The sequence below is a fragment of the Myotis davidii genome, unplaced genomic scaffold (assembly GCF_000327345.1).
Source record: "Myotis davidii unplaced genomic scaffold, ASM32734v1 scaffold425, whole genome shotgun sequence".
NCBI lineage: Eukaryota > Metazoa > Chordata > Mammalia > Chiroptera > Vespertilionidae > Myotis > Myotis davidii.
The window spans coordinates 2,608,226-2,617,642 of NW_006296413.1; the positions used below are offsets into that span (position 1 = coordinate 2,608,226).

Sequence of the window (9,417 nt, forward strand, 5' to 3'; positions counted from 1 at the left end):
CCTCACTGCCTGGACCCAGGAGGGCCTGGCTTTGGAGAGGACAAGGACCAGCTGGAGGACTGGGGATCCTGGAGGAATCCCTCCATCCCCAATCCCACCTACTCTCACTCCTACCCTCAACTCAGACTGCCCAACCTGTCCTGAACCACTGCCCACTCTCTCTACAGGACATGTCATGGTGAATGGCCCGACCACCCCAATCCCCGTTAAGGCCGACCCCAGCCCCACAGACCCCATTGTCCCTGTGGTGCCCATAGGTAAGTGAGATCAATTTTGCCAACTCGTGGGGAGACAGAGGATGCCACCTGCAGGATGGGTACTAATGCCTGGTCTGCCCTAGGCCCGCCCCCGGCTGGTTTCCGAGACATCCTGCTGCGAGAGGGGCCTGAGGGCTTTGCTCGAGCTGTGCGGAACCACCAGGGGTTGCTGCTGATGGACACAACCTTCAGGGATGCCCACCAGTCACTGCTGGCCACTCGTGTGCGAACCCACGACCTCAAAAAGATTTCCCCCTATGTTGCCCACAACTTCAGCAAGCTCTTCAGCATAGAGAACTGGGGAGGTAGGCTGGCCTATGGTACAGAACCTGACAGGAATTGGGCGCCCACAGTGTAGCCAGGCCATTGGAGACTCTCAAGAGAAGCTGGATACAGTAACATTGAGAGAACCAGTGAGAGCTGAACAAGGCATAACGTCCGGTTGTTCAGCAGTGACTGGTGCCCACTCCCGCCAGGCCTGAGGTCAGAGCTGTGGGGAAATGTTGATTGTAGCAGAGATTTGGGTAGGGACTGCCGAAGGAAGGACACAGCCTCAACTACTCTGAGATCACTGAAGGGAAAAGTCTGTGAGGGTCTTGGTGGGAGCAGGAGGGACTCTGAAGGAGGGGCTGGCATTGGGGCCAGAGCATCAGAGCTGCAAGGCGTGGTGGGGTCCCCAGGACATGGGCTGACCTGGGCTCTTGGTCCCCGTGCAGGAGCCACGTTTGATGTTGCAATGCGCTTCCTGTACGAGTGCCCTTGGCGGCGTCTGCAGGAGCTCCGGGAGCTCATCCCCAACATCCCGTTCCAGATGCTGCTGCGGGGGGCCAATGCCGTGGGCTACACCAACTATCCTGACAATGTGGTCTTCAAGTGAGCCTGGGGTGGGTGGGTAGACACTGCATGGCGTGGCCCAGCACGTGCCAGGCCACACTGCAACGGCCTGCACTCCCCACAGCAGACTCACAACCAAGACTCCCAGTAGCTGCACCCAGTAAGGCCTGCTATTTGGAAATGTTGTGAAATGTAGAATTATAGTTGGAGACCTGGATGGGCTTCTAGGTCATGGCACAGTGGAGAGCCCAAGCCGGCAGGTGACTTGTCCCAGGCCGTGTGGTGTAGAGCTGGGCTGTTCGGTGCTTTCTCCCTTAGCCTGCCACTCCTTTGCAGAGAATCCCCAGCTAATCCTTTGACCTGGGCACTAGTGTAGGACACCTTTGCTTGGTGCCAGATGCCTCTGGGACAACCCTGCCCAGACCAGGCTTCCCTGGAGGCCTTATCCAGTGTGGTGCCCACTCCTGCTCTGTGGGGACCATGCCCTCTGCCAGGCCTGACTCTGACTCATTCCCCAGGGCCCATTCTGGGCCACGAACCAGAGAAAGAAGTGAGGGGTGAGGGAAAAGCAGGATGTGGCTAATCCCTGGACTCGTCTACGCACTCAGGTTCTGTGAGGTGGCCAAGGAGAATGGCATGGATGTCTTCCGGGTCTTTGACTCCCTCAACTACCTGCCCAATCTGCTGCTGGGCATGGAGGCAGTGGGCAGTGCCGGTGGTGTGGTAGAAGCCGCCATCTCTTACACTGGTGACGTGGCCGACCCCAGCCGCACCAAATACTCACTGCAGTACTACATGGATTTGGCTGAAGAGCTGGTGCGAGCAGGCACCCACATACTGTGCATTAAGGTGCCTGGGCCTAGTCCACCTACAGCAGTCTCCCCAATTTCCCATCTCCCCTGCCTCCTTACCATGTTTCCCACCTCCCCCATCATGCCAACTTCTTACCATCATTTTCTCTTCCCCAGGACATGGCTGGGCTGCTGAAGCCAGCGGCCTGCACCATGCTGGTCGGCTCTCTCCGGGACCGCTTCCCTGACCTCCCGCTGCATATCCATACCCACGACACGTCAGGGGCAGGTGTAGCAGCCATGCTGGCCTGTGCCCAGGCTGGGGCTGATGTGGTGGACGTGGCATCTGATTCCATGTCAGGGATGACTTCACAGCCCAGTATGGGGGCTCTGGTGGCCTGTACCCGAGGGACTCCCCTGGACACAGGTAGGAACAGCAGCAGCCCATGGCCATTCCCCTCTCAAAGCCATAGCCTACACCAGTCCCAGTAGCCTGACCTCTCCTAGACCAGTGATGGCGAACCTATGACACGTGTGTCAGAGGTGACACGGAACTCATTTTTTTGGTTGATTTTTCTTTGTTAAGTGGCATTTAAGTGTATAAAATAAATATGAAAAATGTTTTTTTTTTTTTTACTATGGTTGCAAATATCAAAAAATTTCTATGTGACATGGCACCAGAGTTTAGTTAGGGTTTTTCAAAATGCTGACACACTGAGCTCAAAAGTTTTGCCATCACTGTCCTAGACTCCAAATGTCCTTCTCTGGCCTTGCTGTCCGTCACTCCATTCTGAGTGGGACCTGAGCTGGTCCTGGGGTCCTGGGAGGAGCACCTGGGAGCTTAGCACATTTCCAACCCCTCCCCTGCCTCTGGCTCCCTGCAGGGGTACCCCTGGAGCGCGTGTTTGACTACAGTGAGTACTGGGAGGGGGCCCGGGGACTGTATGCGGCCTTTGACTGCACGGCTACCATGAAGTCTGGCAACTCGGATGTGTATGAGAATGAGATTCCAGGGGGTCAGTACACCAACCTACACTTCCAGGCACACAGCATGGGGCTCGGCTCCAAGTTCAAGGAAGTCAAGAAGGCCTACGTGGAGGCCAACCAGATGCTAGGTGACCTCATCAAGGTAAGCCAGGCCGTGTCCTTACCTGTGCTTCTGGGCTTCCATAAGATGCCTGGCACTCTGATCCAAGGGCCTATCTTCTCAGGTAACACCCTCCTCCAAAATCGTGGGGGATCTGGCCCAGTTCATGGTGCAGAATGGGTTAAGCCGGGCAGAGGCCGAGGCCCAAGCAGAAGAGCTGTCCTTCCCCCGCTCTGTGGTGGAGTTCCTGCAGGGCTACATCGGCATCCCCCATGGGGGATTCCCTGAGCCCCTTCGTTCCAAGGTAGGGAAGACCCAGCACAATGGGAGGTGGGATTGGGTACGAGAATTAGGTCTGATCCTCTGCTGTGCTCCCCAGGTGTTAAAGGACCTGCCAAGGGTGGAGGGGCGGCCTGGAGCCTCTCTCCCTCCCCTGGATCTGCAGGCACTGGAGAAGGAACTGATAGAGCGGCATGGGGACGAGGTGACCCCAGAGGACGTGCTCTCAGCGGCCATGTACCCCGATGTCTTCACTCAGTTCAAGGACTTCACTTCCACCTTTGGGCCTGTGGATAGCCTCAACACCCGCCTCTTCCTGCAGGGTCCCAAAATTGCAGAGGAGTTTGAGGTCTGTGGCTCTGGCATCTTTGTACACTCCAGCCCGGGACCCCCCCCCCCCCCCCCCCCCCCCCCCCCAACATCTGGAGTGCCAGACTGGCCTGGCTATCACTGGGCCTTGACAGCTATGAGTACACAAAGTACCCTTAGGAGACCAGGGAGCTAGGCCTTTGTTAGTAAGGAGCTGAGACTCAAGGTGGGGACTTGCCTAGGGCTATGTTAGGGGGCTGCTCTCCCCATAATTGCCCCTTCAGCTGAGCTTCCACATCCTCCCTGCAGGTGGAACTGGAGAGGGGCAAGACACTGCACATCAAAGCCCTGGCCGTAAGTGACCTGAACTGGGCTGGCCAGAGGCAGGTCTTCTTCGAGCTCAATGGGCAGCTGCGGTCCATTCTGGTCAAGGACACTCAGGCCATGAAGGTAAGGCTCCCCCTGTGCCAGCTAGGTGGTGGGGATGGGCAGGGCCTGGTGTTTCATGTCTCCTCTGCCACCTGCAGGAGATGCACTTCCACCCCAAGGCCCTGAAGGATGTGAAGGGCCAGATCGGGGCACCTATGCCTGGGAAGATGATAGACATCAAGGTGGCAACAGGGGACAAGGTGGTCAAAGGCCAGCCCCTGTGTGTGCTCAGCGCCATGAAGATGGAGACTGTGGTGACCTCACCCATGGAAGGCACTGTCCGCAAGGTCCATGTAACCACAGACATGACACTGGAAGGTGATGACCTTATCCTGGAAATTGAGTGATCTTGCCTGACTTGCAACCTGGCCATCCCCAGCCCAAGCCTTCTATAGACGCTGTGCTGCCAGGGCAGGCCCAGGCCAGCCAGTGCTGAGTGCAAGAAGGCTTGGCCCTGGAGCTCCTGGCCTCAGCTGCTTATCGCAGGAGACAATGGCTGCAGTGGCCCATCCCCCTTCTCCAGCCATCTGTCCTTTCCCTGTTGGTGGACAGCAGCTCACATACTCACCTCTTACCAAATGAGGGTCCTATCCTTGCTGGAGACTAGAGGTGGTGTGGCACAGGTGGGCCTAGGATCCAAGAGAGCAGATTTGGGGGGTCCTACCTTGGAAAGGGGGTTAGGAACCTGGGCCCCAGGTCTTGAGAACTTTGCTCAATAAAACTGACTTTCACCTGCCCTCCATCGTGGGTCCTTTGCAGCCCACCGCACATGCCATTCACAGAGGACAGAGCTGCCCCATTGACTCCCCAGGCAAGCTGTATCTTCTTCCTTGGAGGGTAGTGAGGATAGCGGTAGTGGCCTTGATTTAAGCTACTACTGAGTACCTACTGTATACACACCCAAAAATTACTGAGAGCTTGGGGTGGGTGGAGGAAGTGGCTCAGGTAATCAACCTTTCCCCGTTTTATGGACACGGATGGAGTCATAGGTAGGACCCCACAGCTAGTAAGAGGCAGAGGGTTCAAACCTAGGCTGACAGTAAACTTGCTTCCCAACCAAACTGCTTTACATTCTAAACCCTGGGCCAACCTCGCACCCCATTGTTTTAGGACTGGATGCAAACAAGCACCAGTTCTGGGAAGCAGGCGAGACCCTCAGTATAGGAACCTCCAGGTATGAGAATTTTGGTGGGAGGCTGGGAGCACTTGATGGAGATTCTTGGGATCTAATCCAGCCCACCCCCCATTATTAGCTCTCAGGAGAATCCTATCCTGAGCCCGTTCCCCACCAGCAGGGTGAAACAGTAACCCTGCCTGCACCACTGTACTGCTGCCACTGCATAAGGAGGTGAGGATGGTGGGGCTGGGGGGACAGTTCCTGAGAAGGAATGAGAGGAAGAGGAGGGGCAGAGCCTAGATACCGTGATTCCCAGGGATCCATCCTAGCACCCTGCCAGCTCAGTGCTCCCACGGTATTATAACCTAATCTTTGGTGTGGGCCTGGGCTTCCTCCTCTTTGGTCTCCAAGATCCCAAAGGTACCCTCTGAACAGGTCTATGCTCACCTCTTCTGCCTCCAACAGCTGCTGCACAGAGCTCTCCACAAGGTAGGTGTGTGACAGCCACGGCCAGCCTGAGGGCGCCATGAGTAGTGACTGCACACCCGTTTCCTTTCCTTCCACCACCAGCCTCAGAGAATGGGACTCAGAACACCCTCCTAGAGTCTGGAATGGGACCTGAAAACCATTCTAAAAATAAGAGGAAGAGCAGGTTCTAAGAACCTTGAGTTACAGCGCTCTCTTCAAGGCCTTTGTTCCGGGTTCCTCCAGGGACAGACAAGCAGCCTGGTGGCAGAGATCCAAGATGGAGGCAACCTGAACAGCCTCTACTTCCATGTAATCTGAACTGGTTCTTCTAACGTTTGGGGTCTAGTTGCTCTCACATAATTCGAGGCTGGTAGACTTTGGGGAGATCCTGGTGGAGGCGACCCTCCCCCCACTCAGGAGACACAAGTTGGAGGCTCTATCACTGGGGTCAGGGTGCTGAGTTCCACTTCCTGGTGGCCAAGTCACAGGCCCTAAAATGAGTGGGCCCACACCTGGTACCTACAGTTCCAGGTCCACGTCTGCTAGGACTTGGAGCCTGGCTCGGTAAGAAGGAAGCTACAAGACCCAAGTCAGACAGAGGCCCCCATCCTGTCCCCCCTGGAACTGTCCCTACCAGGCATACTCCCAAGACTCCAAAGAGACTAATTCCCAAAGGTCCAAGGCCATGTTACCCAAGTTAAATCTCTTTAATATCCCAATACAAAGTCCTGATGCAAAAAGACAGTGAGAAAACCCTGGGAAATTGGGGGGAGAGGGGTTTCTGTAAATTCTATCCCTCAGCAGCTTTTCAGGGACAGAGGAGCTGAGAAGCAGCAGTCCACAGTGAGGGAGGGCGTGCACAGCTCCTGGGGCCTGCTCCTCACTCCCCTTTCAAGAGGGGCTGCACCCTTTGGCTATCTGCTCCTTTCTCTTGGTCCCTGGGATTTAACTAGCTCTGGCTTCAATCCCCTACAAAAATTCCTGAGATCTCGGGACCCCAGCCAGCTCCTCCCCTGCAGTACCCCTTGATGGGGAGGGGCTGAGGAGCCCATGAGAGTTCATAGGTGTACGGGAGCATGGGTCAGGAGCACAGGGGAGCCTCTGAGTCCCCTGCTTGCTCCAAAAGCACACAAAGGGGAAGACTGCCGTAGAGCTTTGGGTCCGTAAGGGGCTGAAGTAGAAGCAGGAAGAGTCCTACACCCAGGGCATAGCCTGCCAGCAGGGGCCGCCTCTGTGGATGCTCCAGGGCTGCACATACAGCAGGGAAGCCCATGTAATTGCAGAAGGAGTGGCAGAGAACTGGCCCAATCAGGTGTCCTGGGAAAGGGAGACAGAACAGCTCTAGAGTAGACCCACCACCTCTTCGGGTAATTACCCTCATCCCCTGGAACAGGAGATCAGCGTCCCACCTGTCCACCCACACACCATGGCCTCTGCTTGCTTCCACCTCTCAAACCTCACCAGGCTGAGGGCCCTGTCTCAAGGACTGTGGTTTAAAAAAAAAAATTGCTCATAAACACAGTTTTCCCATTCTCCCACCTACTCCTGTGGGCCCTTAACACCTGGGCATCGCGAGGGACTGGGGACCAACCTGTACGGATGAAGAGGAAAGCAGTGTAGGCACCAAAGACAGCTGTGTAGGAGAACTGGAACGCTGGAAACAGGGAGGCTATGAGTGACCACACCTGCATGCCCTTCCTGTCCCGGCACTGTACACCCACCAGCCAGAGCTCCCCTTCCCCCTGGGGGCAGTGACTACCTGCCCCAGCACCTGTAGCTGTCCTCTACACCCCAAATCCTGGCCCCATCAATATTATAGCCCGCTGTTCCCAATTCTTTCATAGTGGCTAATTTAGGGACACCCTCACACCTCCCGTCCCCCAATCCAGGATTACCCCAGCCATGCTCTCTAGAACTCACCTGCAGACAAGAAGATGCTCCCCACACTGCTCTGACGGAATCGAAGTTGCTCAAAAATGTGGTGAAAATGGGCTAGGAAGAAGGCGAGAACCACGTCACATTGCTCTCAGCCTGCCCTCTATGCCCTACCATTGCCCCAAGCCCCATTCTCAGCTCTCATGCTATCTCAGAGGACCAGGTTGCACACTCACCAACTCCAAAGAACAGTGGGCAGGTGAACACGGCAGGGCCCAGGCCCGTACACGGTGCTAACATGGGCAGCATGCAGGCCCGAAACACTAGCTCCTCTGTAAGGGGCGCAATCACTTGGTTCCGAAGCCAACGCATATCCATGAGGCAGCGGGCCCAGGAGCGAGGGGCTAGGGAGGGGTTCAAGACAAGCAATGAGTGGCTAGCTACTGAAGAGAAACCCTAGAGCAGCGGTTCTCAACCTGTGGGTCGCGACCCCTTTGGCGGTCAAACGACCCTTTCACAGGGGTCACCTAAGACCATCCTGCATATCAGATATTTACATTACAATTCATAACAGTAGCAACATCACAGTTATGAAGTAGCAATGAAAATTTTATGGTTGGGTCACAACATGAGAAACTGGATTTAAAGGGCCAGAAGGTTGAGAACCACTGCCCTAGAGGCCTCCCACAATCTTTTCCTGGCCAAACTCAGGTTAAGCATGCACACTGAGAACATATAAAGGTCCAGCTTTGTTTATCAGCATTGTCTCAAGAAGACAATGGGAAGGCCATTAGTAGCTGAGGTAGGATATCTGGAAACATCAAAATCTGCCCAAGACTAACTCTGCTGAGAAGCCAAAGGTTAGGGGAAATAGAAGTGCTCTCTAGTCAACACCAAATACACTTTTAGGGGTCCCTAGGAGGTTCCCTAAACATCAGGAACCAACGCTTAGAGGACACCTGCTATATGTTCCCGTCTTACTGATGAGGAAATATAAAACATCTCACATCTCATGTTCAGGTCCCATCATGACTCCCTCTGTCCTGGACTGCCTGCTTACTTTTTCCTTCAGCCCTGAGGACTCACCTAAGACAACCTTTAACCCATCTGCCAGGTCACGGGGGCAATCCATTGAGAGCTGCATCAGTGGGCCCAGAAAAAGGATCTGGAGACACAAAAACAGGAGCAATCAAATGAAAGTCTTCAACTATAATCCACTGCTTTTGCCCAGAAAAGGCCTCAAGTTTCCTAGTCTCAGCCGGGATTCCCCCCCAATGCATACCCGAGGGCCTCGAGCCATCTCACAATTCCTGTCTCCCATCAGGCACATACTGGACACAAGCAGGATAAGTAAAAAAGGTCAAAGAAAGGAGCGTCATGCTAATACAGAGAACAGAGGAGGAAAGGTAATGGAGGACTCACCATGGTCAGCAGCAGGGGCAGCAGTGCTGCTGGGAAAATGCCCTCCAGCCTGAAGCCCATCAGCGTGAGCAGGGATGTGCCTGGCTGAGCCACAGGAAAGGAAGCATCAGTCTTGCTCCCTCCCCCAGACCCCGGCGCTCTCTCCCGTCGCCCTCTGCCCCGCCTCCTTTGCACCTGGATGCCGGTGAGCTCCCTCCAGAGCAGCACGCAGAGGGGCGACAGGCTGGACACCACCAGGACACTGGTGAAGCGCCGCTTGATGACGGCGGGGTGGTCCCTACGGAGGGGCGTTAAGTTCAGGGGCCCAAAGTCGCCCTCCGACCGCGCAGCCCCGCCCTCAGTGCGCCCCAAGCTCCGCCCGCAGCCCCAGGCCCCGCCTCGTGGAGGCGCGGGTTCCGCCGTGCGCGCAGCCCCCGCACCTGGGCAGCTCGCTCTTCCAGACATAGAGGCTGCCCACATAGGAGCAGGCGAGGCTGAGACAGGAGAACACAGACACCCAGCAGCACAGCCCGGGGCCCGGACCTCCCAGAGCCGCCGACTCGGGCTGCC

General features: G+C 55.9%; 2 protein-coding genes across 17 annotated transcripts in view; one reads left to right on the top strand and one right to left on the bottom strand.

Annotated features, from left to right (window-relative positions):
- The window catches only part of PC (pyruvate carboxylase), a 67,183-nt gene extending 62,460 nt beyond the window's left edge, over positions 1–4,723 (top strand). For all 11 annotated transcript variants that reach the window (XM_015569028.1, XM_006771531.2, XM_006771526.2 and 8 more), the window contains 10 exons: positions 168–257; positions 341–562; positions 974–1,130; positions 1,700–1,940; positions 2,060–2,309; positions 2,767–3,011; positions 3,094–3,273; positions 3,349–3,597; positions 3,867–4,007; positions 4,085–4,723. In XM_015569028.1, coding sequence (XP_015424514.1) covers positions 168–257; positions 341–562; positions 974–1,130; positions 1,700–1,940; positions 2,060–2,309; positions 2,767–3,011; positions 3,094–3,273; positions 3,349–3,597; positions 3,867–4,007; positions 4,085–4,333 — 2,024 coding nt within the window. In that variant the 3' untranslated portion in view covers positions 4,334–4,723. The remainder of the gene's footprint in view (positions 1–167; positions 258–340; positions 563–973; positions 1,131–1,699; positions 1,941–2,059; positions 2,310–2,766; positions 3,012–3,093; positions 3,274–3,348; positions 3,598–3,866; positions 4,008–4,084) is intronic.
- A 1,531-nt stretch (positions 4,724–6,254) lies between these two features.
- Positions 6,255–9,411, bottom strand: RCE1 (Ras converting CAAX endopeptidase 1). Of its 6 annotated transcripts, none has more exons than XM_006771522.2 (8): positions 9,288–9,411; positions 9,043–9,145; positions 8,869–8,948; positions 8,533–8,611; positions 7,683–7,850; positions 7,492–7,563; positions 7,163–7,225; positions 6,255–6,888 (listed from the first exon to the last, which is right to left on the bottom strand). In XM_006771522.2, the coding sequence occupies exons 3-8, from the start codon at positions 8,926–8,928 to the stop codon at positions 6,653–6,655; spliced, it is 678 nt and encodes a 225-aa protein (XP_006771585.1). In that variant the 5' UTR covers positions 8,929–8,948; positions 9,043–9,145; positions 9,288–9,411; the 3' UTR covers positions 6,255–6,652. The 6 variants fall into 6 exon arrangements, with proteins under 6 accessions (XP_006771585.1, XP_015424517.1, XP_006771586.1 ...); XM_015569031.1 differs by having other exon boundaries at positions 8,869–8,952; XM_006771523.2 differs by lacking the exon at positions 9,043–9,145 and having other exon boundaries at positions 8,869–8,952; positions 9,288–9,366.
- Positions 9,412–9,417: the final 6 nt, after the last annotated feature.